The sequence below is a fragment of the Cottoperca gobio genome, chromosome 5 (assembly GCF_900634415.1).
Source record: "Cottoperca gobio chromosome 5, fCotGob3.1, whole genome shotgun sequence".
Taxonomy (NCBI): domain Eukaryota; kingdom Metazoa; phylum Chordata; class Actinopteri; order Perciformes; family Bovichtidae; genus Cottoperca; species Cottoperca gobio.
Genome location: NC_041359.1, coordinates 10,138,548 through 10,166,312, shown reverse-complemented (window position 1 = coordinate 10,166,312; position 27,765 = coordinate 10,138,548). Strand labels below are relative to the sequence as shown.

The following is a 27,765-nucleotide window of genomic DNA, read 5'->3' as shown; positions in this document are numbered from 1 at the left end:
ACCATCCCCCACGCCACTGTCTTTCTCCTCTCTTTTTTTATTCAGTGCCATTGATCATGCATGCAGAAATTCAGCACGCCCAACCATGGCTCTCGCCAGGATAGGTTAGCTAGTGCAAGGCCTTGTCCTACATACTGTTCTCTTGCTATGGTCCACCAGGCCACAGTCACACCCTCCCCCTGATCTGCCTCCCCACACTGACTTCCCCCACTGCAATTCACAAACACACACACGCACAGACACCCTGCGGCCTGTCTCAGAACCAGTACATGCACAGATCATCAATGTGTTGCTGGGAATGTTAACTCATCGTTATCAAAAGGTTTTAGTCAGGAGCATTTTATTTTTTTGAGGTGGCTCATTTCTGTTTCTGATTCAGTCTCACTTCTTACTTGTTACGCACACACAAGCAGTTGTTTAATTTCAAAGGATATTCTGTGCTACTGTAATCGGGTTACTATATCCAAATTAGAAATCTCAAATTGATAAATTTCATCTAACCTACGAAAAACCCCAGACCTACGTGATCTCATTAGTTAAAGAGAGTTTTTGACTGCACTATGTGTGTGTTGCGAGATTTTGCTTTCCTGTGTTTCCTGATGAGTTAGCCAAGTGCATTTTGCATAGCTGTGTGAGCATTTGTTTCACTTTTGTTAGATCAGCTGAGACATGTGACGAAACTGCTCAGCTGACCAGGCTTGCCCTGGCCGAGAGAGAGGTAATACTGTTAATCGGCCACTTAGCTGGTTAGGACGGCCCGTCACGTGGGATGAAAGAGAGAGGGAGTAGGTAAGATCAGGTTTAGATGAGGGTTGAACTGTGATTGGGTAAGAACTGGGTGAAGGATGTAGGGTGGTGGTCACAGCTGTTTTGGATGTGATGGATTAGGATGAGAGCCGGGCAGCAGGAACAGGTGGGCTGGGGACTGTGTGAGGGTTGGACCAGGCAAGGATGATTGATGGATGGAGAGGAAAACAAAAAGAGGGGTTGCGGTGGGTGGGTGTGGGGTTAATGTTGATGATGATGATGAAAATGAGTCCAGGATGTGACAATAAAACAAGTTCAGGTTAAAAATGAGTTATACATGTGGTGGGTTGCAGTTGGATATGGGCCAAGGGTGAGGTGAGAGTTGGACTAATGTGATGAATACACATACTGTCACATTCTATGACATAACATAACATCTCACGTCACATCCACATCAATTTACAGTACATTACATTGCATCAAATAAAATCACATTATATCAAATAGGGCCACATCACAACATTACATCATAAAAGGTCACATAATATGGCATCACAACTCATATTATGAGTCATCTATAACATCATCTATAACAATATGATATGTAAGATCCCATATACGATCCCATCACATCCCATCATATAGAATCACATCACATGACATCACATCAAATAGGATCACATCACATGATATAGGATCACATGACATGACATGATATAGGATTACATCACATAGGATCACATCACTTCACATGATATAGGATCATATCACATGACATGATATAGGATCATTACATCATTTAGGATAACATCACATGACATGATATAGGATCATTACATCATTTAGGATAACATCACATGACATAATTTAGGATCATTACATCATTTAGGATAACATCACATGACATCATTTAGGATCACATCACATGACATCATATAGGATCATTACATCATTTAGGATAACATCACATGACATAATTTAGGATCATTACATCATTTAGGATAACATCACATGACATAATTTAGGATCATTACATCATTTAGGATAACATCACATGACATCATTTAGGATCACATCACATGACATCATATAGGATCATTACATCATTTAGGATAACATCACATGACATCATTTAGGATCACATCACATGACATCATTTAGGATCACATCACATGACATCATTTAGGATCACATGACATAATTTAGGATCACATCACATGACATCATATAGGATCATTACATAATATAGGATCACATCACATCACATCATTTAGGATCACATCACATGACATGATATAGGATCACATCACATGACATGATATAGGATCACATCACATGACATGATATAGGATCACATCACATGACATGATATAGGATCACATCACATGACATGATATAGGATCACATCACATGACATCAGATTACATTATATTACATGACATCACAAAGGATCACATCTTATCACATCTAATTTTTCATAATTTACAGAAAGATAACATTGCATTGCTCATAACATAACATAGAATAACATAATACAACATAACATAAATAACCCCTTCCAAAAAACATGATCTTGGTGACCTTCATGCAATCTAAAACTACAAGAATGACTTCATATCCATATCCTGTTTTATGTAACCCAGTGTCTGGCTAAATGGGTTGAGAGCAAGTATCCTGGTTACAGATGCCTCATTTCACCTGAGACCTAACCTGACACCACAGGAAGACATCCTTTTCCATCAGCAATACTAAAACGGAGAAACTGTTATTGTGGAGCAAATAATGCGTGATAAAATTAGAAAGCTATCTTGCACACAACAAATGATTGGATCGTATGTGTTTTGTATTCACGTCTTGTGATTTGTTAGTTTAACCTTTAGATCGTTTTACTGTTTGTATCATCATGTCACGATATTGAATGGAGGAATAGCTGCTGTAGATCTCTAAACATTCAAACGCTTTAACGGGCCATGCTGTTGTGATCGACCAATGACAAGAACGGCGGGGAAACACTACAGAGAGAGCGCCAGTGGCAGCATGAATAAAGGCAGGCAACGTGCAGGAGGGAGGGAGGGAGGGAGGGAGGTCTGAGGCTGGGGTAGGCTACGGGGAAACGAGGTAGAGGCGGAGCTTATCTCTGAGCGTGTATGCATGTATGTGTGTTTGTGCGTTTCCTCGCTCACCCCTCCTCCTTTTAGCCACCCCACCCCCACCTCTCCTCCTGCCCCCTCCCCTCTCGGCTGCCCGCCCCTGAGTCTGGAGCAGCAGCAGTAGAGCTTCACTGCCTCTCCTCGCCTCACAGTGCGGGAATATACCAGCGGAGAGCGGAATGGATACGGAAGGGAGCCAGAACAGCCTGTCCTCCGGCACGGACAACTCCCCCCACGACCCCTGGTAACAGCCTCAGCTCGCCCGCCTTTTTCTCTCCTCTCGGCCCGATCCGAGTTCACCTTGGACTTTAGTTGAGTTCAGCGCGAGAGCGGAGCCGCGCCGAGACAAAAGACAAGCACGCTGTGTGTGTGTGTGTGTATGTATGTGTGGGATGGATCCACTCAGCGAAGGAGACACAGACGCACCGCTGCTTTCCGCCTGTTTCCCCCCTCTTGTTTGTTTATTTATCTCGCTTTTCCTCCAGAAGGCCCCATTGCAACTTCTCCTCCATCATCTGGAAAAATCCTCTCGTTGTTTTCCTCCTCTAGGGGATTATAACGGCCCGACTGGCGACTTCGCAACATGGCCGATGCTTTCTTCTTACTTTATTGATGCTATATTACACATAATTCCTCCAGCTTCCCCCCCTCCTTGAATGTGCATGTGTTATGCTCGAAAGACGGCGCGCTATTCTGTGTGACTTACAGCTTGTGTTTCTCTCATTCAGCAAAATGTTCATCGGGGGTCTGAGTTGGCAGACGACACAAGGTGAGCTGTCCCGCACGCTACTTTAATAAGTCTGAATGAAAGCCTGCTGTTTACTCCTTCCTTACACATATATCTGAAGTTAATGAGAAACACAGTAAATAGTTAAATCAAAGCCTCCTATTCAATAAGGATCAGCTCTTAGGATTTAGATTTGCCGAGACGCAGGGAGATTAACACTGGGACTGCATGCACATACGACGACTTTGTCTGCCTTTTCCTGTGCGCTCATTACACGGGTAATAACAGAAGGGCATTTATAGTAAAGGCGATCGAGTATTCAGCGTTAAAGCACAAGTTCGGCTCACATTGATGCCCACGCTCGCGTGTTGTTTTCCTTATTGTTGCACTCCGCTGAATCCATTCATTTATTTTAAGAGCCATGAGTGCAAGGCTGGTGCACGAATACAGTTTATTCTTGTTGCGGCGGCCCGTGTTATTATCCCGCTTGCTGGCTGCTGTGTCAAAACAGCAATCGTCACCAAGTGTAGCTTTGTTTGTGGTCCGCAGGGCCTAATGGGCTATTATGCTGAATGGCCAGATAGCCCCATGTACAGTCTCTGGACTGGAGAGGGACACAAACACAACGTGGTCCGGCCCGAACCCATTGTCTCTTTCCAGCCACTGGCACATCTCCCCACCGAGGCCTGTAGGGAAAAGTCCCATCTGATTTATGGATTCATTTAACCGCTTTCCTTTGCTGTCTTCGCAGAGGGCTTGAAGGAGTACTTCTGTAAATTTGGCGAGGTGAAGGAGTGTATGGTGATGCGGGATCCCGTTACCAAGCGGTCGAGGTAAGAAGGAGGCGTGTGTGCTCCGCCGTCCTATCACTGGATGCCTCATGCTCTTCCATGTTTAAGCTGCAAGTTCGCATTCTGATTTTAAATTTCTTATATTTATTTTTCTTTTCGCAGGGGGTTTGGGTTTGTAACATACGCAGATCAAGCCGGTGTGGAGAAGGTTTTGGCGCAAAACAGACACGAGTTGGATTCCAAAACGGTGAGTTTCTACCTTTGAAGAGCTGGATGCTGCCAGCGAGTTGTCTTGGGGTAACTTTTCCAATTTCTGTGTAGCGTTTTTTCTTTCCCCTCTGCATTTTGCCTCCCACCGTATGGCTTGTAAAGTTGAGTGAGGAGTGCGTTTTGGAGCAGCCCCCCTCCTCCTCTCTCTTCTCATTTCCCCCTCCAAATCCTGGTTCAGGGCGCCAACATGAAAGCGTTCTTTCTTGGTCTTCATTGCCATGGTTACCTGGGGACCTGAATGGGGTAGGAGCCCCTGCTAAACCCTCTCAGGGTTTATGCAGAGAGCTCCCAAGTTTTTTCTACTTTCCTCTTTCTTGTTGAAAATATCAGCAACAGTTTTCTAGTGGCAACTCTCAGAGGAGAAAAAGTTTGAGGGAAAGGAAACAAGTTGTGGCAGTAGTTGATGTCAGAAGGGGGCCTGTGAGGTCCAAATGAGTTTAACTCAAATATTGAATTAGACGCTGAGGTTTGTTTGAACCACTACTGTGATCCGGGGTTTTACTGTGATTTCCCCTCCTACACTATTGACACGTGAAGATACAAATGGGACAAAGCAGCTACGACATAAAGGTCAGAGCACACCGTGTGCTTGGGTTTGGCTATACAATGTAGCCGGCGACATGTCAGATGTGTGTGAATCCCTGCGTGTGAGTCAAAGCGGCTAACTCAGATTTAAATATCTGTGGACGGTGTGAATGTTGCTGTCTTGGTCATGTAGATGAGTTGTAGGAATGGGGACTGGGTGTGTCTTTAGTCAGGTTGTGGCCTCTCCTAACCACACACAAACACAAACAAACAAACACACACACACTCACACACACACACACACACACACACACACACACAAAATAGGATCATTTGAGAGTGAAAATCAGTGGCACAGAAAGGCAGGCAGGGCCCAGGGGTGGAGAAAAGGTAGAGTTGGTTAGTTGTTGGAGCAAGCCTGTTGCCGGGGGTGACGCCAGCCACAGGAGACAGTGCTGTAACTGCACAGCCTGATGGGAATTATGTCTCCATAACAACTTCTCAGCTATTTTGCATTAACTTAGGACACTTTGCTCGGTTGGGTAGCAGAGCACACACACAAACTAAGTATAAAGGTCTGTCGTGACATAACATTGTCTGTGTGTGTGCTCTGCTACCCAACCGAGCCAAGTGTCCTAAGTTAATGCAAAATACCTGAGAGTCTGTGATTTGGATATTATCTGTGTGTTTTTACTTTTTCTTCAAATGTTTGAATCTAATTGCAAAGTTGGATCTTTCTGCACAGTTGCTGTGAGGTTTATGAGAGCTGCTGCTGGTAATCTGTCAAATGTTCAGTTAGTTTGGAAGCAAGTTCCAAGTAACTGCAAAGTGTTACTCCGTGAGTCATCTTACCTATTAAACCTGGGTACAGTCTTTGAGAGCCTGTGTGTGTGTTGTGTGTGTGATGTGATGCGAACGTTGGTTGGCAGGCCACTAGTGGGGTTAGGCGTTGCCCTATTATAAACCATAATACAGCATAAGGCTAAACAATAATAATGTTAACCACTCAAATGCAGCTTTGGTTGCTCAGGTTGTTGTGGCAGCAGTCTGCGGGGGAAGCACACCGTGTTACCATTTATCCAACCGGGCGTTTTATAAACATGGTTGCCATTTTGTCGTTCTGTTTTCGGAGTAAAAGCCTCCAATTTTTTCTTGTGTTTGTTTGCAAACCTCTCAGATTTGTAAGGGTGGTATCGTTTACAAATAAATAACTTGGACTGTTATTTAGTATTTGCTTATAGCTTAATTCTATGACAATACATAACATGCCACTGATGCGAAATGACTCAACGCTTTGCAGCTCATTCTGCAACAGTCAACACAGCCTTTTCCTCCCCTATAAATAATTATAAATAAAGTTTTTTAAAAGTAAATTTTCTTTGAGTCCACTGTGGGTCAAATTCGGTGGTTATTTTTGATAACACACTTTAACACACTTAGCTTTTTTGGGATCAGTAACGTCTCCAACACCTGTCCCAGTGAAATTATTTTCTCTGTTTATTTATTTATTTCTATTCGCTTTGTGTCTCCCTCACACCTGGACTCTTGTTTTCCCCCCTCCCACTCGCCACAGTCAGAGGAGGATAACTATTGTTTGATCAGCAGGAGATGTGAGAAAGACATTCCTCCCTGGAATGAGGAAGAATATGCTTTGCTCAGATTTTCTTTCCCCTTCCTTTTTATGCTGAGCCTTTGGTTTGTGAGAAAAGACGCTGCTAGGCCTGATGCATGAAGGTGAATGAAAGGGATGTAACAGAGCAACAGGGTGCTGTGTGGGGATGCACAGGGTAAGAAGTAAACTACATTAACTAGTACGAGGTTCATACCACGAGTTACAAGTGGTATTAAACATTTACAGTATCCAGTATTGTTTTATCCACCTACGGGTGGCCCCAATCAACAGACCAAACCCTGATTGAACATTGGTATGTACCTGTGGGCCTAATCATTTAAATGCAACAAATGAGAGAGGCTGTCTATTGTTTTTAGAGCGAGGTTGTTTTTTTTGTTGGAGGTCAGATTTCCTGTCGAGGCAGAGTATGGCCTCAGGGCAGTGGTGTGCTGTCGTATTTGTCTGGACAGAGAAGAAGGGCACAACTGGTTTTTGTTTTCTCTCCGAGGAAATCATTGACTGGAACCAGTTACGGGAAGAAGACGAAAGCGTATTTCTTATGAAACGCCACCTCTTCGCATTCACACGGATTAGCAATGGGGGATTTTATTATTATTATTTAAATTATTTGCGGTGTAGTTAAAGAGATTGCCGATGAGACTACGAGTTGTTTTTACCATGTGTGGTGTGAAATCTGTCGCCACATTTTTTTTTTATTGATTCAGGCCAATACATGATTGGATTTTTGTGCGCTTTAATTCTTATGATTAACAAACATATTTCTTTAGCCGTATTCATAGTGCAGTAGACAGTACTTGAAAATGCTGTGATAGTGATGTGTGATAACATAGTAAATGTTTCTTTAAAGGGCAGTGTCCCAAAATAACTCCTGAAAAACCCAAGTCTAGCGGCAAGTAAGCCCGAATGCCCTTTCCAAATGTGTTACAGTAGGTGGTAATTGCTGCTTTTGTGAAGGTACAGTGGTGGTCATCAGCACGATGCCATCTTAGCTGCTTTAGCTGTGCACTGTAACAACATATGTTAGCACCAGCCTCTGTTGACCAGTGTCACCACAGTCTGCAGCAGCTGCTGCCCTAAACACCTGGTTAGTGGAGAGTTTAGATACGAGCACCAGCTCCTGACTGGAGATTAGGTGTTAGTGCTGACGTGGACAAAACCGGAGATGGGGGATGGAGAAGGTGGAGGAGAGGAGAGCGAGGGAGGCCCAGCTTCCCGGGCTGTAATTAGTATAGATCTGAAAAGCAACTAATCCGATTGAGGGAAACAAACTGGATTGGACTTGCGAGGTCCATGCTCGGCCTTCAGATCCGGGGGTTAAAACCTGGACCTGCTCTGAAGGTGGCAGAGTTCTCTCTCCATGCTGCACAACCCCACCCCCCTATCGCCATATACACCCGTCCTGGTGAGGCGCCCTAGCAGTGTTACAGGGGCAGGAGTGGGGTTGGGTGGGGCGGGGGGTCCTCATTAGTGAGCTTCGTTAACTAATTACTGTGCCATTGTTCAGCTGTGCAGATTGACCTTGCTGGCCTGAGCCCAAACCAAGTCTCTCTCTCACTCTGCGTGCATGCATTGACATGCCAACTCCTTTTGTCTCCTCTTCTGTTTATAGCTTTTTGTTTAGCTTATATTGATTATATTGCCATAATGGGGCGGTCTGTGGTGCCTTTTCATCAGTGTTTGCCATTTTGTTGCAAGAATGTGTTGGCGGGTCGGCCGATGTGTCCGAGCCTAAACGTCTGTATGTGGCCGTGCGATGGCAATGTACTTGTTGTCAGTGGGATTAGTGTGTATGTGTGTGTTATTCTGACCTATTTAATTACGTATATGCGTCACTTTGTATACATGTGTTGGTCTTTATGTTTGTGCTACTTTATGCGAGTGATGGTGAGTGTGTATGTATATGTGTGCCTGTGGGGGTAGCACGGGAGCCCCAGTTCCTCTACGGGCCCATCTGTTTTGTACTCTTTGTCCTGTTAATTAATGAAATCAGAGGGGCTGCCTGCTGGGACGGCCCCGCTGCACCGCCACACTGGACAGGCCCACTTTCTCATGGGCTGACTCTGTTTTCCAAATGAATGCCTTCTCTTTCTCCAAGTGCTTTCTCATTTTCACACTCTTCCCCCCCCCCTCTCTCTCTCTCTCTCTCTCTCTCTCTCTCTCTCTCTCTTTCCCTATCTATCTATTGATTGACGTCCTATTTTTTTAATTTTTGTTTTCCAGTTTGTAACACTGGTGGACGCGCTGGGCCACGTGAGGTGACTATTGGTCGTAGATTAGTCTAGTCTTAAAAGCTAAACCACTAAAATCATATCGTAGGCTCTGCCGTCACTCTGCTACTTAGATTGAGCGGAGGTTGGATGTCATGAAGCAGGATGTTAGTCAGACCATTTCATTAACACTCAGTCATAACTCTTCTTTGTCAGTCTGGGAAGAGCAATTTTTTTCCTTCCTAGAAAAGGTTTGAACATAATTCACCAGTAGTTACATTTCCCCACTGTGTTGATTGGGACTTCTCAAATGTCAAGCCTCTGAAGAGCTATTTCTGAGCGTTACAAACAGTGACCTGGCTAACTCTTCTCACCTTTTGCTTTGTGGCCTATCTGTCTTCCTCGAGGCTAATCCCCCAGTCTGATAGATGCTTTAGTTTTCTTTTATTATAGCCTGAGTTCAGCCAGATGTAGAAATGACATGTTAGATATATTCTGTTATTTCGCTGAAGTGGAATGATTTTTTAACAGCATGGCATGACTGTAGCCGTAGTAGCACTACTACAGATATCGCATTAGGCCTAACCTAGTCTAGTTGGTAACCTGTATTTGTAGGCTGTTTTCTAGGAGCTCTTGATGATTTAAAAGCTATGACATATTGGTGTTTTGACAACATGTGAAATATGAGTGGGAATTATGATAAATACCATTAATAAACATTTGTCAACTGATCTTTCTACAGCGTTTGTACCATGGGATCTGTCTCTGATAACGTTGCATTAATGTGATAACGCATCTTGATTTGTCAGGTGTTTAATTTACTGGAAAAGCCAAGAGACAGTGCATTACAATATGTGTACATTTTGGGATACAATCTACATTAGGGCTGCACGACATGAGAAAAATATGCAATGTGCGATAACGCTGAATATCACAATAACGACATTACTTACTTATAAATGAACAGTTATTCAAGTTGAATCAGTTCTACCTTTCTGCTGCTTTCAGTATCCTGCTGAAATACAAGGAATTGCTTGTTGAATTGAAAAATTCAAGGAAATAGTTGCCGATATTCTTTTGTTGAACAAATTAAACTATACTATATATAAAAACCTCAGTCTTTCAAAATGTGTTAATCACGTGGTTTGACGTCGCGATGACAATAAAAAAACAATACACTGTGCAGCCCGATATAGCGATCGCTCACCCTCAACGTTAAAATGGCTGTTTCCAAGCAGAAGTGAAGAAGAACGGGATCCTACAGAGACTTTCTGAATCACCACATGCTGTTAAATGAGCGAAAGCCTGTTGGTTGTTTGTGTTTATATGCATTCGGCTCTTGGAAACATATTTTTGGCAATCATTTTACTGTATTGTCTGAACGCGACTGCAGCCTTGTGTCTAATGTGAGTGTTGTTTTCTGACTGCTGCTCACGGTCTGTGTGTGTGTGCAGCACGATGGCCTCAGGGTAACACCTGTCCTCTACTTTTGTTAAAACAGTTTTTTTCACTTCTCAGCACCCGTATTTCACAACCACTTACCACCAGGACTGTTTTGTGAAGTTCTTATGCATTCTTAGATATATATTTAATCCTGACTAGTTACAATGCTGCCTGTTGTACTCGTCTACTAGTGTGACTCTGTCGAGGTCACTGCAGCTTCTCCTCGTTTATGTTTCTCGCTTGTTGTAGAAATGCCTACATCTGCACTCGCCATCTACTTGTGTCCTTTGCTCTCATCTTTTTGATAATAAACAGGTGGTACAAAGGTCATTGTGCTGGTAATCATACAACATGAAGCCACTACACATCTATTATGTTACATTTGGCTCACTAAGCACAGATCCTATAAGAAATGCTGTGTTGTCATTGTTTGTGAGTGCACTCTGCTATTGCCGGTAGTTGCTGGTGGCTTTGCGTGTCCTTGTCACCTTGGTCTTTGTGCTCAGACCAGCTGGAGGTGACATGACTCCTCTCGTCTTTGTGCCCCACTTCAAGGTGCAAAGACCTTCTGCAATCCCTTCCAAGGACGCTGCAGCTGCATCTTAGTTACACAGCGACCGCGCTCTCGAAGCAGCGTTAAATCTGTGGTACTTAAAGGTCCTTGTGGGATATTTTTGTCTGTAGATTTGTCATCAGAAGCAGGGAATCATCACAGTAAGGAAATGAAAGGATTGTTAGAATATTGCATGAACACCCTCCCCTGTATTGTGTGGATTGTTCACATTATAAGTGCTTATTTCTGGCCATTTGATAGGCTGACTTTTAGTTGCCAATATCAATTCAATACCTCTGATAGCGGCTGTGTGAGACACAAGGGCTTCCGCTTCACACATCCAATTATTAGAACAAAGATGGAACTCTAAGACCATAATACACTACAAGGTCCTGTGACCTAAAATCATCTCTCTTGTCAGCCGGAGTGAGAATAACACAAGATTCCTCACAATTTTAAAATGCCAGGCCAGGCTTTGCATATTTAGCATTATTAAAGGCCAGCTCATTCAAAACTCATTTGCTTCTAATTTTATCTGTAACCTTGACCAGTGCTGAGACATTCCACATGGGAGAAATATGGATACAGTCAAATCTTTCTAATCCAAAATGGAGGTTGTCTGGATTTGTGAGATTTAAAAAAAAACTTATATCCGCCTGAAATGTATTCAGAATATTTTATGCTCATTTTGGATGCTCGACTGCCCTGCTCTATCTAGTTTGTGGCTAAGATGCATTTAGTTGTACCTTTCACACAATTTAGAGAATGTATGTATTCACGTCTCACTGTGTATTTTGTACCCGACGCCTGTTTGTTTGGCTGGTGTGTTTGGATTTTTTGGGGCTTGCATAAACAAGGGGCTACTATACATACTCGCAGATTAGCATACGTTCTATTTCTGGACTTGCAGGCCTTCAGATGGCTTCAGACTTACAGGCTCTGTGTTGTAACTAATTCTAGCTAGTTAACAGTGTGATAATTCATTGATGCCCAGAGCGAAATTCCATTTACACAAGCACAGGATCAGCTCCTGAATCACACATCATCATGGAGCAGGTAGAGATTCGGTGTCTTTGCTCAGAGAAACTCACGCTGGGTAAGAAGAGGTCTACCTCGCCGTCTCAGAAGAGACAGGGAAAATATTTGTTCTATAGTTTAACCCTTTTCTAACAGCAATATTTGTTTGAGGCTGTGGAAACCTGTGGCTACCCATAGCAGCTCAAAAAACATTTTATATGGATATATATATATATATATATATATATATATATATATATATAACTAAATACATAAATAATATATATTTATTGATGCACAGCCATGTGACTAGAGCTGCATCTATAAATTGACTAATGGGTAAGTTAAAAACTAAACTATTTTGATTATGTATTAATCGTTAAAAATACTTTTTCATGCAAACATGTCAGAAAATGCTGTTTATACTAAACTGAATCTCTTTGAGTGGACTGACAAAACAAGACATTTAAACACATCATCTTGGACTTTTCACTATTTTCTAACATTTCTAAAACTCTAGAAAATAATCTGCAGATGAATTGATAATGAAAATAATGGATAGTTGCAGCCCTACATGTAACCGTGTATGAAATATAAAATGTTTCCTCCTTTTGGTTTAATAACAATGCATTTCAGTGTTGGTACCGTTTGTGGCAAAAGGGTTAGGGTTATCACTTCAACACTTTTCCACATATTGGATTTTAAAATAAATCTGTAAAGGAAACGGCTTTGTTGATTTTACACGTACAGCAGTGGTGTCTGTGCATCTCCAAACATTGATAAAGGAAAATCAAATGTCAACAACAGCTCACTTCTAATAGATTCATCTGTAATACGGCATTGCATTGTGTGCTCTTTAAAACTCATCTTAACTTATTTCTCCCCAACAGATCGACCCCAAGGTGGCGTTTCCTCGCCGGGCTCAGCCTAAGGTGAGTGCACCCTGAAGGGGTTAACAGCGAAGAGGAGTAGTGATGATGTCACGGGCCACTGCTCATCACTCACCCTGGTTGGCTGGGATTAGAGTCAGGCAAATGACCAAAGAGTAGCTGCAATCCACTTGTCCAGCCTGACACCGTGACCCCATGCCCTGACCCCACCCAACCCCCCCCCCGACCATGAGCAGCCAACATCCTACACACACATACACACTAATGTTTGTCCTGGCACACACATACATGAATGCCTTCACACAGTTGTTACCTGTACGCACGCGCACCCCTCCCAGCCTTAAATGTAAGAGAGTAAACTGAAATGAATTAGGTTGAATGCTCAGAAGAGCTTTCAGAAACATCTGAGATTAGCTAAACGGCAACATACACAAAGTCTCTTTATCACCAGCATCCACCCCCTGCCTAATGTGATTAGTGGTAAACGATGCCTTCTCCTTCTGTGTTGCTAGCTGGTGACCAGGACAAAGAAGATCTTTGTCGGAGGACTGTCAGTCAATACCACCATCGAAGATGTGAAGCATTACTTCGACCAGTTTGGAAAGGTATACTATACACAAATCTGGTATCTATCTGTAACCATCCCACTCAGTGATGAGCTCCTGTCTTTCACATTCTCTCGTGCTGTAGTTTCCATCCTTTTGTGTCAGACTGAACTAAATGACCCTTTCATAAACAGCCGCCCAACATCAGGTTACACATGCGCTCACATTGAGTTTCAGCTGGATATTATTTCAATAACAATGAAATAAAAGTGGTTATGCTACTTTATGTTACAATATGTTAATACGTTGGGTTTGGTTAAGTTTGCATTTGTACCACCTGGAGTGGCAGAAGCGAAATGTTTCAACCATTTATTACTTTTAGCTGTTTCAATAATTTGTCCACTAGCTGACTATTACAGCAGTTGATCCACTACTATTAGCTAATGTTCGTTATTTCAACCATTCATCCATCACCTTTAGCTAAAGTTAACTGTTACAAAGAGTAACTCATTACTTGTGGTGTTTAGGTGTTAAAGCTGTGGTCATATCTTTTATATGAAATTTCTATTTGATCAAATTACTTGAGCTACTCCACAATATTTCCAAGTACCCCCTGGCAACTGCAGAAGTACCCCCTGGGGTACCCTGGTTGGGAATCACAGCTCTAATGGACTGCGCACCTTTGATATATTATAGTAATCTGTCGCTTTGACATCTCTCAGCTTTTGAGAAGCTTGTTTATCTCCTTTTGTTTTACTCTTTCAGTCTCGGCACAACTAAAGGTGCAAAACGTGGCCTAATTTCAGAGAACAGTAACGATTTAAGGGAAAAGAGAAACTTAAAGAAAGGAACATGCTTGTTGTTCGGTCATTGATGGTCTGATATGCCAGCTACAGTATTAGTTTGTTAGTTTAACTTTTTTGTTGGCTGTTTTGCTCTTTTATAATCACATCTTAGTGTTTTTGGCTTCTTCATTTGTCCTGCTCAGTTCCTTTGAATGAAATTTGGTGAAAGGCAAACACATGCTGTGGAGACAGATGAGTGGCCGGGGAGAGGGAGGAAGAAAAAAAAAAAAAAAAAAAGCAGCGAGAGGAGGGGAAGAGAAGAGGGACATGGCGGGGGACTGAAAGGGAAGAAGCAACCCCCCATAGAGAGAGAGGGAGGGCAGCTCTGAAGGGTTGAAGGGCAGAGAAAAGTAGGAATGTTGAGATAGTGAGGAGGAAAAGTGGCTATGAAAGGAAAAAACACCAATCTGATGGCCCATAAATGTATCAGAGTGTCCATCAGACATGTTGGGTCACTTTTGAGCTAACTGCACTGTGAGCTGCAAGAGACTGTGTTTGAGTGGAGTTCAGGCTCTTCAGTATTAACTAATCAAATGCAACAGCTGCTCCTGCAACAGCAAGCACCCCCCCCCCCCCACCTTATCCAAAACCACGACCTCAGACACCCTCCCATCCCACATACACACACCCTGCTCCAGTCCCTCTCAGCTTGTTGCCGTGGTGACCTGCTTTCACCCATTGTCCCGCTGTAATCCTGTGTTTTTTTTTGTTTCCTTAAAAAAAAAAAAAAAAGAGTCTAAGAAGTGTGCATTTGCATGAAGAAGGGTGTTTGCGTGCACGAGAGTGTGACAGTGGCATCGCTGCTTGCATACATTTGTGCAGACTGCAAGACTCACAGCCAGCGGTCCACTCGTCACAAACATTAAGTGTGTGGTTCTGCTGTTATTGGTGTAAGCAGGAAAAAAAGAGTCTGAAAATGAACGTCGCCTAATGGATTGGAAGAAATTAACAGCACGAACCTCCTTCTGCCTCGTGTCTCGCAGGGTTTTCTCTCAGTTGGCCTCTGACTCGTGTTTTTGGGTATTACCATATTTCAGGTGTGAGTTGAAATCATTTCTAATTCTGGGTCGTGGGTCCTGGTTGACATGGATCACACGCGTGACCATCACACACTTTAAGAAGTCATTGTAAGGTGCTTGTTGTGACAGGTTTGTGTTGCATGAAATGGCAGCTCTGTCCCGAATCAGTTCTCCATGGTTATCACAGTCGCTCCTATCTAAGACAACACTCCCTCCGCAGGATGAGGGAATATTTGGACTGTTTGGACACGTGAGACCAAAGCTGTATCATGGATAGCGCCAATCCCACAGTGCATTCCTGCTGAGCGGGAGGTATTTCTTGTTTATTATCTGAGCCTGGTTACAAGGTGCATGTTAGGATGGAGTAGGACTCGGTGTCCTGTTTATTTTCATACTGTGGCACCGCCTCGCAAAGGAAAACACAGAATGCACTATGCATTTTCTGCAACTCTTTGATACGTGCCGTAGTTAATTTTTTTGGAGTGCACTTCTGAAGGCGCACCTACGCAAACTTCATTAGACCGGACTGAAATGTCTGCTTGGTTGATACGTCAGGTGGTTTGGACCAAAGCGAAAGGCATGTGTTAATGCAAATCTGAGCTCCTGTTGCTAAACGTCTCCAGGCCAATGAGACTACAGCGGCCATGTTAATATGAGAAATAAGTCTAAATCCTGAGGTGAAGGTCGTGTAATCCCCCTCAACCTGGTGGAGAGCCGAGAACACCTCCCTTCTTCAAGCAGAGCCCTTGTTGAACAGAGAAACGGTGTTTTAACTGGTAATAAGTCATGCAGTTAGGTAATTTGATAATTAGCATTTCAGGCATTTCGGTCATACAGTCAATTATGTTAAACCCAAAGGAAATCCCTGTTTTCACGCTTTTTATCCCGCTCCCCTGTACTGCGTTCCTGAAAGTACCTTGCATGGAAAACTACCATTAAAATCCCTCTTCTGAAATCAAGTGAGAGAATAGGGCAGAGCAGTGAGCAAAGGAAGGAGTGGATAAGATGAAAAATGCAGCATGGACAGGGCAGACGGGAAAAGTTGGGACTCCACTCACCCATGTGAGCTGGCGATTAGGAGGCTTGACTGAACACTTTGTCTGCTGGCCTGTTTAGAGAGAGATGGCCAGAGAGAGAGAGAGAGAGAGAGAGAGAGAGAGAGAGAGAGAGAGAGAGAGACAGAGAGAGAGAGGAGAGAGAATGAAAGAGGGAGATGTGAGGAGACAGAAGGGGGAAAAAATGTGAATGCCACCTTTCATAATCTCGCAGAAAGTGTAATGGACTTGTCAGCAAACGCTTGTTCTTCAGACAAAAGCTGCACGCTTCACTAAAAACGGGATATTTTTAATGCTGCTCTCGGGAAAGCTGCACACGATCACAGCTGACCCTTGTTTTTACATCTGAGAATGTCAGAACTTCATGAGAATATGACCTTAACTTTTCTCCACTCTGCATGCGTGCTGACTAGTTAGCGACTGGTCTGCTGCTAAGCCAATCGCAGACCCCCACAGCTATCCAATCAGATTGTCTTATAGCACCCTGGGCAGTGGACATCGGAGATCGTCTTCTTATTGGTTTTGGCAAGGGCAAGGGGGCTGGTGCGCGACCACAGCATAAGCTTGCACACATGACGGGGTATTTCTCAAATCAGCACGCCATTGTGTTTTAATGGAAGACAACGAGATGAACCACATTAGCACGGCTGTACAGCGTATTGTCTTGTCTCGGGCTGCACAGCTCAAAAGCTCCTCGGACTCCCCATCGGTCATCTCTTCCAGAATAGATGCTGCTAATGCTAACAGGAGGGCTAGCTGTGCGTGTAACTCTACTCTTATGATAACATGTTGGCTTGCAGCTGTCTACTTACTGTCCTGTTCCCCGGCTCTCTGCTGTGTCATTGAGTTTGAACGACCGGAAGGGTGGAAGGCATGAGGGGAGAGGAGGAGGAGGAGGAGGAGGGGGTAAAATCTGAATGAAGGACAGGGAGAGGAGGGGGTGCTATGTGTGGGTGTGTGTGTCCGAGCTATATGTTGACAAGGATGAGAGGTAAAAGGGTCAAGGAGGTTGTAGAAGCAACCTGTGGAAGAGGAACATGTGAGAAATCTTTCACTCGTACAGGCGTTATCTCAACTAGAAGACGCTGAGGTGTTTATCATCTGAAGTAAAGGTTAGAAATCGGATGGCCTGGTCATCCAGAGGCCTCTGCCACTCATGTTACACGTGTGAGTTTCAGTGCTCGCTGCCTAATGAAAATAGCCATGTAGTCATACTCCACGTGATGTAGGAAGATCCATGTTGCAGATTTTTGTAAATGTTGTCGCTATACTTTCTTGTCGCTACAAACGACAGAAAACACAAAGGTCATTTCCACAGAGATCCCAGGCCTTGGCTTCTCTCTCTCCTCACGCCGTCAGGGCAGAAGCTGCTAACTTTCCTGCCAGTGAAGGACAAGTGAGGGAGGGAGGAGAGAGGGTGAAGAGGGGGGGGGGGGGGGGGGGAGGAGGAGGAATATGAATAGGGCAGTGGAGTGAGTGCAAAAAGGAAAGTGGAGGGAGAAGGAGAATGAAAGGAGAGCGTGTTGACAAAGACCTCAGTTCACTTTGTTCTTTGCTCTCTGATCAAAATTGTTCATTTATTCTCCATCAAAACTTCACCTTCTATCTTATTTTATCACCTCATTATTCATCAGCTTCCCCTTTTCTGTCACATGCTTTCTCTCCCTCTCTTTTTCTCCTTTCCCTCCATTCTATTCATTGAAATTAGTTGGGGAGGGGGGGAGGGGGGGGGCTATTTCTTCTAATTGAAATTCTTTACAACGTCTCTATGGGAATAGTAAACTTTGTGGAGAGGGGAAGAAAGAGCGAGGGTGAACGAATTTAAAGGGGGGGGGGGGGAGTTTGTGAGAAAGACAGAGACAGAGCAAAGAATGGAAAAGAATTTCCTCCTGCGTTCTGAACGGGGAACATTCACTTCCTTGTTACCTTGATAGATTGTATTTCATTTTATTTTTATACAGCGTCGTCCCCCCCCCCCCCACCTCCCTCATTTCCCCATTGCTCTCTTCCTTTCTCTCTCATTCTTTCTTTTTCTTTCCTCCTTTGTCACCTGTCACCCCTCCCTCTCTCCCTTCCAGCCTCTCCATCTGTTTTACCCTCTTACTCAAATGCTAAAGAGGGACAATGGCACCCCATGCTGTGTAATGATGTGTGTGTCTGTGTGTGTGTGTGTGTGTGTGTGTGTGTGTGTGTGTGTGTTAATATGTCGAAGCTCATCTATTCTTTGCTTTGTTCCTCGCAGGTCGATGATGCCATGCTTATGTTTGACAAAACAACCAACAGGCACAGAGGTACGTATGCAGAGTTATGAGACACACACACACACACACACACACACACACACACATGTTATGTTAATATGCGTCGACATATTAAGTAGGGACACCTACAAACATGTCTTCACAAATGACAAGAGGAGCAGCGTGATAGAGCCACTGGGTGAACGTTGGATAAAAACAATTCTCAAATGAAATGGAAAGAACGTGATTTATCTCTGTCGTCTCTCAGCGAGTCAGAAGTGCAGCACCCGCTGGAGGTCACGATACAGGGTCAGGTTGGTTACAGGCGAGGATGTGACTTAATGAGACAAGTGAGGAAAGAGCGAGAAGGGAAGACAGTAGGGCGGAGGGAGAGAAATTGAGTGTGATAATTGGGAGAAGACAGTAAATCTGGGCTTGGTTTTTGGCGAGCCACGCCTCATCCCTGCTCCTCCTGATGCCAACAGCTTGATTGACAGGTTAAGCCACGCCAGGCCTGCTCTAATGTCGTTGAGCTCCTTGTGTTAGTAATGGCCTGTGACAGTTTTATTATATCCACTGGGTTATAAAAAGTTCCTGGGATATTGAATCTGGTCATATATTTGTGTAAACAAATATAGTCTTTGTAGGGAGCTCCTTAAAGGGAAAATGATGTGTTTTTACAAAAAACAAAAAGAACAGAATAATTGCTGAGCGCTGGGGTCGTCTCTGTCACAGGCCGCAGGGTATCGCAATCGGAATAACTTAACTCTGTTTGTCTCTCAGGCTTTGGCTTCGTCACCTTTGAGAATGAAGACGTGGTGGAGAAAGTGTGTGAGATCCACTTCCATGAGATCAACAACAAAATGGTACGCATGTCAGCATTAACATATCTCATCAAGCTACAGGTTTCTATTTAAGAACTAACGGTCATCTAACAAATACATTCTCTAAACCATGTTGGGTTCATATCGTGTAGAGCGTATATAGAGAGTTATCCACTCTGTAGGGATTTGTTTGAGCTGCTTTTAGTTTTCTGCCACGGTGTGTTGTGAGCGTAAGAGTCGCGTCTTTATCTCAGTATTGTTGACTGAACTTATTAATGAAATATGGTTTGCTATACTTCAGGTTGAGTGTAAGAAGGCGCAGCCCAAAGAGGTGATGACGCCGACAGGCTCAGCCAGAGGCCGCTCCAGAGTGATGCCCTATGGGATGGACGCCTTCATGCTGGGCATCGGCATGCTGGGTAAGAACCAAAAAAAAAATAATACTGAAGCAACTACACCGAAGTGTCCTTAAAGGTTTCATTCATAAGCAGCAGGTGTTGTGGTTTAGAGCAGAAACCGACTCCTACATTACCTTCCCATACAACTAAACTGCATTCTCAATTGAGTTTCGAGGGAAACACATTTTCTATCGGATTATAATTGCGGCTGTAACAAGGAGTTAGAAGTTATGGACACACATGAGAATAAATCAATGTTGACATTTGGTTTACACGGGACAGAGACTCCGGTCTTCTGGGAGAAAGTCGTGTGTTTGTTTGACCCACCCACCCTGTCCCCCTGTCCCCCTGTCCCCCTGTCCACCCACCCTGTCCCCCTGTCCACCTCTCTATGTGGACTTTGATTAGAAGCGTCGAAAACAAACATAATCTGGAAGAAAGTACGTTTCCCTCGAAAGGTAATTGACGATGCAGTTACGTTGTGTTTGGTGAGACCAGGCTGCAGAAACTTAACACAACATAAGCATTGACATTTATGGGCAGTTGTATCAAATAAATATTTACTTCATGTCACAATTAGTAATGTGCTTAACCGTTTAAGTTAAAAGGGAGTTTGAGTTATTGCTGGACAAATGACTAAATCTTGTTAGTCAAATTATAGACCTGTACATGTAAGAGACAATAATAATGTCTCAGTAATAACACATTTATGGCAACTTGCTAAAACACACCTGAACAGCTTTCACCAGGTCGACCTTTACATTTGATGCACATCTCAGTCGAGACATGCTAAGAATGCCCTCTGTGGCTCTGTACATGTAATATTTCTTGTCTTTACACATTGAAATGTTATGGAGAAAAGAAATCCAGTTAACTCGACTAAAATTGGCTTCTTAAATGTGGTCGATATTAATCTCTGAGCCGGTTCTTACAGGCTCATCTCCAGTGAATAAAGCTATGATCTACAATGTAAAAATTTAGAGGTCACAGACTGAAGGGCGTCAGAGCTCTACACTGGAGGGAAATATGGTTTGAAAACATTCTCATTGAGAAAAACAAACTCAGAGCTACGTGCGCCATTTGTGGTTGTTTGGCTCCCTCTGCTGGTCAGTTCACGGTGTGCCGTCGTGTAGTCCCCAGAGTCTCACTCACGGCTGTAGATGTTGTTTACTCGGTCCGGGTTGTTCATAATTCCTCTTTGGTGACCCTGACCTTTAGTAAATACAGGAAATAATCTGTTATGATAATGTAGATGCTTAATCCTCATACATCCCCCAGTTGATGAGTTGATCACTGTGATCTCAAAATATTAATAGGCTGATTAAAATGAGCCCAGAAAGAGAGAAAAGTGAACCTACGCACCTAAAGGTCGAGGAGTGCATGCTTCATTTTGACTACGTTTGGTAGTTTGTTTGTTTTTCCCTTTATAAAACATTTTATAATTATTTTATATCACATACTTTGAATACTTTGCATACTTGCTGCGTTGGAGCGGAGGGAAATGATAGGAGACTAGTTAGCTAACAGGATTTGCAGCAGGCAGGTGAATGTGTGGTTGCACATACAAAATGAATGGCTGTAAAGGTTTATGATGAAAATCCTATTACTGGTAGAAAGGTTTTCTTTAGGAAAAATGTATCCATATGTAATCTAATACATGTTAACAAGAAGATCAATCACATTTCATAAAGTTTGTGTCTTTTATTTCTTTACATGTCTTTAATATGCCAAGTTAACTAAACTGATCATTTCTTCTAACAGGCTACCCAGGTTTCCAGACTACTACCTACACCAGCCGCAGTTACTCTGGAATTGCTCCTGGTTACACTTATCAATTCCCAGGTAAGCCCATGTACATCTTACCTTTTTAATGCACTTTCTAAATGTCCTCTAACAGGGAGAGATGTTAATGTGAAGGACACAGGCTGTAGCAAGAAAAATGTTTTTTTAAACTGTTCCCGTCTGTCTTTCAAACCCTTCCTCCTTCTCTCAAATGTCCATTACTTGCCTGTTTTCTCCTCGTCTATGTTTATTTTATCTACTTATGTAACCTCCTTTCATTTGGCTGTGTCGCCCCTCCCCTCCTACCTTCCTGCCTGTCCTCACAGTAGATGTTAAACTTTCTGTGCGTGTGCGTCCATGTTCTCGCTCTGCTGTGGCTAAATGTCTGTGTTTGTGTGTGGCTTTGTAGTCTGGCCGTTGGATGGTGACTGTATTTACAAAGCGCTCTCTCTCTTGACCTTCTCTCTTTTTAGAATTCCATTTAGAGAGGACCCCCCTCATGACATCATCCCACCCCCAAGAGCTGGCAGGTCAGTGGCTCCTCATTCCTCCGAGGGAGAGATGGCGAAACACATTTTTATTTAGCAGCAGAAAGTCAAGTGAAAGTGCTGGCAAAAAAGCAAACAAGCGTATTTCCCCAAATGTCACACTATTCCTTTAAGTTTCATGTAAACTGACTATGCGTTTGACGAGAATAGCCAGGTTGTTTACTAGAACAATGAACCATCTCACGCCAGTGATAACACAATTACAACAAGCTTTGTAGCTTCCTGCAATTATTTCATCTGTAGAGATGTGTGTGATCCTGTGACTCTACAAATGATCCTTTAAACTTAAGATAAACTCTCTGTCTGTGGTTTCGGTGGCCGTATTAACAATGTGCCACATGTACCACTAAGAGTCGTCTTAAATGGAGCTAAGAGCTCCTCGTGAAGAGATTCTACGTATGAGCTATTCTCAAAGCTGCTGAGAGCAAGATGAGATGAGAGGCAGGGTGAAAATTAAATGAACATTTCAATCAAATTACATTTAAATAAAACACTTAAATCAATTTGAAATGATGTTTAGTTAAATTGACATGATACAATAAAGTATTTTTTTAAATCAAATTAAAAGATTATATTAAATTTGACTAATTGTGGGCAAGTATTCACTGATTCAGGAGTCATCTGGACTTTTTTACTGCCATCCAGTAGCTCTGAGTTGTACTCATCCTCTTTGTTTTTTTCATGAGCAATATTTTAAATAATAATTTAAAGAGTCTAAAGTCAGATTTTATTGGATGTTATGTGCAGTTGGTTTTAGAGATGCCAGCTGGATTTAAATCACATGACAGATGTTTGCGCAGATGTCAAGTCAGCCGACACTGAGCTGTAGACTCTGACTCATGATTTGATATGAGAGCGACCCACGATGACAATGCAAATATTTGGTCTGTTTTTTACCCTCAGCCATTCCCCTGACTGCATATGGACCAATGGCGGCGGCAGCAGCAGCAGCAGCAGTTAGAGGTACGTGTGTGAAACATACCGAGACAAAGAATGTGTGTACTTGTGCATGTACTTGCCTGAGGTAGACTGTGGGTACAATGTCCTGCTCAGACAAAAGAGTATTTTTAGATGCGTGTGTGTGTGTTTGTGAGAAGCCCTCTAGTGTTGAAGCCTGACTTGTGTCCTCTATCTCTCAGGCTCCACCCCTTCACGCACAGCTGGTTTCCTGGGCACCAGCAGCCCTGGACCAATGGCTGACCTGTACGCTGCAGCCAACCAGGACTCAGGAGTCGGGGGCTACATCAGCGCCGCTAGCCCCGCCCCCAGCTCAGGGTTTGGCCATGGTCTAGGGGTAAGATAAACGCCCCACCAGCGTAAACGCACACACTTCACTGCACTCATAGATGCACGTATTATTCTCAAATCTAATAGAAAGTCTATCCCCTCTTGTCTATGTATCCCCAGGGGCCACTGATTGCTACTGCGTTCACTAATGGCTACCACTGAGACGACTCAGGTCACTGAAGATGGGAGGGCCTCTCTTCTGCTGATGAGCCAATCAAAATGCTGGCTGCCCTCTGATGGCACAACCTGATTGGCTGGGCCACAGGCTCTTCCGGGCTCTCCTGGCTCCCTGTGGCTCCACCCACCGACTGAATATCTTTTTAAAATCCTGAACTCTGTTTTACTGTACTAATCTCACTTCAACATAACGTCCCCGTCTCTCCTCTTTTGTCCTCATGTAGTGTAATAACTAGACCCCCCCTCCTCCGTTATCCATTAGCTTCTTTTGAAGCTGAGAAAACAAAAAGAAAAAAAAAGAAAAAAAATCTCTGAGGAAACGTTTGTCATTTGACAAGGTCGCAGAGGACTATTTTGAGTTTTTTTTTTATTATTGTTTTCAATGTGATACGTCGCTTCATCATGAAAACCTTCTACGCCGTTACTGATGTGAACAGAGAGAAAAAGCCGTGCGAGGTGGGTCTTTGTCTGAAAACCATTTTTAACAAAGGAAGAACAAAATCCAACAAAGTCCTCTTTTTAACTCGAGCATCACGGAAACATGAAAAAAAACAACTAAAATGTATATTTTGGTAGTCTTTAAAAACAAAACCTTTGTAATATTGTTATTAATATTGACATAATAATGATAATCTGTAAGGTATTTTATTCTGTAATTGGTTTTAAAGCAATGTTTTTATGTCTTCCTGTAAGATATTGTACATATACGTCGGGGTGGGGTGGGGTGGGGTGGGGTGGGGGGTGGGGTTACTGAACCGGCTCGCATGTCATTGGTTGGTTTGGAAAGGGTTAACAGCTATTCGATTGGCTGTCATCTACTACTATGTGTGGTCATCTCACTACTTTTATCAGTATGCATAAAGTATATGTGTACGTTGTTGGCCAGTCAGCTCCAGCCAGGCTTCAGCGCAGCGCTGTCGCTGATCGCTGTTGAGAAATATAACTTCCAGGAGTTTGACTGGCACATTCTTTCAGTTACATAACCGTTTTGTCACAAACTCATCACTTTGTTTGCTTTACTTCTTGACAAAGCAACTTTGACACCGGACTTTGGAAGAGTCACAACCTTAAACAAGAGAAATAAGGGGGTTCATGGGGTCGGGGGTTGATTTGACTTCCTCTTTTTTGAAAATATTATATATATATTTTTGCGCGATTCACTTCTTAATGTTTTTGTTTTTATTGTTTTTTTATTCTTTTATGGTGTTCTCCACCGTGAAAACAAAATGAAGGACATTCTCAGAGAAGCAATTGTAGAAAACATCACAATCATGATCTGTCCTCTTATCGCTATTGAAGGTGCATGTGATTGCGTCTGAGTGTGTGTGAGTGAGTGTTTGTGCGCATACATTAAGGTGTAATATGGAACTACTTTTGGCAACGAAGGAGCATTTGATTGCCATTTTTTTTGGTACTGAAAAAAAAAAAAGATCACCCTGCTCCATTGTGGCTCATCTGCTCCTTTCCCCCCCCCCCCGCCTCTCTCCCATTTCATATTTAGGTTTAATACATTTGTGCTCCTCTGGAACCGACATATTGTTGTTTATATAAAGTTGCTGCTCTGTGTAGTGGTGAACAGAGGGGGTTTGGGCAGGGAACCAGAAATGGAACAGGGTCTCGCTCCCAGTCGGCTCTGACACAGGACCTCAGTACAGACGACACTGGCTGGCAGGAAAAGTAAAAAAAAAAGCTGGAACAAAGTCAATATTTGCCAAAACACGCAGGCTGTTTGTTCAGCCTTCTTGCTGCAGCCTGTTTGATGTTCAGCACAGCAGAGAACTTCCTGATCCAGCCAGAAGTTCCTCTGTCAGACTGCCTGGGACACGACATAAAACTACTGCTGGACACCAACACTGTAACTTTTTAACTTACAATAAAGCAATAAGTTATTTTTTACCTTACAAATGAAAATATTACTATTATTGGTAATGGCAGACGTGTGGATAATTCTGCGGCATTAAGACTTATTTTCAGAAAAGAAAAAAAAGAAACTATATTTTTCTGTTTTGAGATCTTGTTCCCCTTGTATATTGATTTTAATGATGTCTTTTGTTGTGTTGATGTAAGAAAAAGGGCCAATGCTTTGAATGGAGCTTGTGTCTCTACATGAGTTCAGTTAAAGTTTAAGATTTGGGCTGTCCCCCGCCAAGCTTTACAACAATGCTTTTCTTTTTTCCTTGTTTTATTTTTCTGATAATTTCAATTTTAAAATCCTAATAAATTATTCTAAAGCGTTTGTGATTTATTTTCTTTCTTTATTATACAGTTGACTATACACAAAAGTACACTGATGTCACACCAGTTGACCAGCAATGGCACGCTAACTTGGTCTTTCTCTAGACACATAGTGGGAGGATTCAAAAAGACATAATTCCAAGGTTGGTATGACAAAGCTAGACGAGACCGTTATCTCGTCACCTTGTGTCGTCGAAATCGCAGAAGTACAGCTCGATCCTTGAAATCTACTTTCACCAAGATCACATTTGCATGTAAACACCAGATAAACAATTTTGGCAGTGGAGGCCGGTACTCGTAGAGAGCAGGTTTACAGTTTCAACTCATGATAGGCGTGTTAGGGTTCGGAGACGCCAGGGAGAGCGGTGTGCTGGAGGCTCTGTCCTGGTTGGTCGTACAGGCCTACACATGTTCGGCCGAGTTGGTATAACGACTGTAAGATACGCCAATGAAGTCCTGGAGCCTTTAGTCAGACCGTTTTAAGGCCTGTTGGTGATGACTAAGATAATGTCTGTCCCCCCCCCCCCCTCGGTGTCAATAACCTTCCTTGAGGACGAAGGCATCTCTGACACACTGGCCGGCCAGGTCCCTGACCTAAACCCAATCAGGAATGCCTGGGACATGCCATTGGGCTCGTTAGAGGCAGAGAACATTCTCCAGATCATGTTCAGAGCCGTCCCAGAGCCTCCGTTGAAGAATGGCAGGACATACCTCACAATGACATCGTAAGGATCATTAGAAGTGCATCACTTTGTGTGAACGCTAGAGGTGGACACACAAGTTATCAAGGTCATTTGTGTGTCGCTAAGCATAATGTTTTCAATCTGTTTCAGGGGCATTTTCTCGTCTCAAATTCAACCAATGCAACCACACACAGTTATTCTGGCCATATCATTTTGGTAATAAAAAATATTTAAATGATATCTGATCATTACATTTTTTTGGAGTAGAATATTTGTGATGCTCTTCATTCTGCCTTGCCCAAACTATTGGTCAGAAACCACCAACACAAATGTTTGGTTGACCAGGAAACAACATGAACGACACCAGTTTTCACCAGGATTATTGTTCTACAAACAAAAACTTGCCATGAGACTTATTTTAAAGATGCAATAATTATATGGAAATAATTGAAACATAATGGCTTTAAAGACATTAGTTATATCATATGCACTCCACCATTGATCTGTCTACCCAACTGACTCTTTGTGGCCCAGGTGACATGTTTACTAGCTTTTGTCATGGCCTACAGGCCTCTGCCTCTAAGACCAGGGAGGCGCGCATTATTTGATCAGAGAAATTCAAAAGAAAAATATTGGAGAGTCCTTGGTAGCTGATTGGTTACAGCGCATGCCACATAACCACAATGTTGCAAGTTCAATTCCAGCTGGGTGTCATACTCTCTCTCTCTCTCTCTACCTGGTTTCTGTCTGCCTCTGCAGTGTCAACTATCCAAAAAAGGGTAGACTTTTTTTTTTTTACGATTCTGAGACCCTGGTTTTGTCATCAGAGAGATCTCTCACAACAAACATTTAAAGTTTGAACCATAACGCTTCCTTTTCTCACTATATTATTACTGAGGTAAAAGCTAAAGGAGATAAATGCCAAGTTTAAAGAGTTACAAAGTCCCAATAACAAAACGTTCAAGATGTATTTTAAATTGAGCTCTGACAGTTCCCGACAAACACACACAGAGGGGAACACGCTACAGCAGAACCTCTGCCCCTGTATACTGTAAATCTTGTACTGGAACTGACGGGCATCATTTTAATGTATCAGCATGTTGTGTGTTTCTGTGAGGTGCCAGCAGTGGTCAACGGAGTCCGATCCCTCACACCTCGTCTCAGCACAGTGTCC

General features: G+C 43.0%; 2 protein-coding genes across 3 annotated transcripts in view; one reads left to right on the top strand and one right to left on the bottom strand.

Annotated features, from left to right (window-relative positions):
• Positions 1-3,002: 3,002 nt before the first annotated feature.
• LOC115008798 (RNA-binding protein Musashi homolog 1-like) lies at positions 3,003-24,300 on the top strand. 2 transcript variants are annotated; one of them, XM_029432632.1, is made up of 14 exons: positions 3,003-3,141; positions 3,626-3,666; positions 4,376-4,457; positions 4,578-4,662; positions 12,954-12,995; positions 13,466-13,558; positions 18,660-18,708; positions 19,441-19,523; positions 19,783-19,900; positions 21,641-21,721; positions 22,135-22,191; positions 23,113-23,172; positions 23,349-23,503; positions 23,617-24,300. In XM_029432632.1, exons 1-14 carry the CDS (start codon positions 3,077-3,079, stop codon positions 23,656-23,658), a joined length of 1,053 nt encoding a protein of 350 aa, XP_029288492.1. In that variant the 5' UTR covers positions 3,003-3,076; the 3' UTR covers positions 23,659-24,300. The 2 variants fall into 2 exon arrangements, with proteins under 2 accessions (XP_029288492.1, XP_029288489.1); XM_029432629.1 differs by having other exon boundaries at positions 23,584-24,300.
• The window catches only part of dnai1.2 (dynein, axonemal, intermediate chain 1, paralog 2), a 49,463-nt gene continuing 42,013 nt past the window's right edge, over positions 20,316-27,765 (bottom strand). The window contains exon 21 of the mRNA XM_029432627.1: positions 20,316-21,091. The gene's annotated coding sequence lies outside the window, so the exon portion shown is untranslated. The remainder of the gene's footprint in view (positions 21,092-27,765) is intronic.

Excerpts from the sequence above, each read along its gene's own strand:
- LOC115008798 (XM_029432629.1), top strand. The coding sequence starts at position 3,077 with ATGGATACGGAAGGGAGCCAGAACAGCCTGTCCTCCGGCACGGACAAC. Across the intron at positions 13,559-18,659 it reads ACTTCGACCAGTTTGGAAAG|GTCGATGATGCCATGCTTAT; the intron begins GTATACTATACA and ends TGTTCCTCGCAG. Across the intron at positions 21,722-22,134 it reads TTACACTTATCAATTCCCAG|AATTCCATTTAGAGAGGACC; the intron begins GTAAGCCCATGT and ends CTCTCTTTTTAG.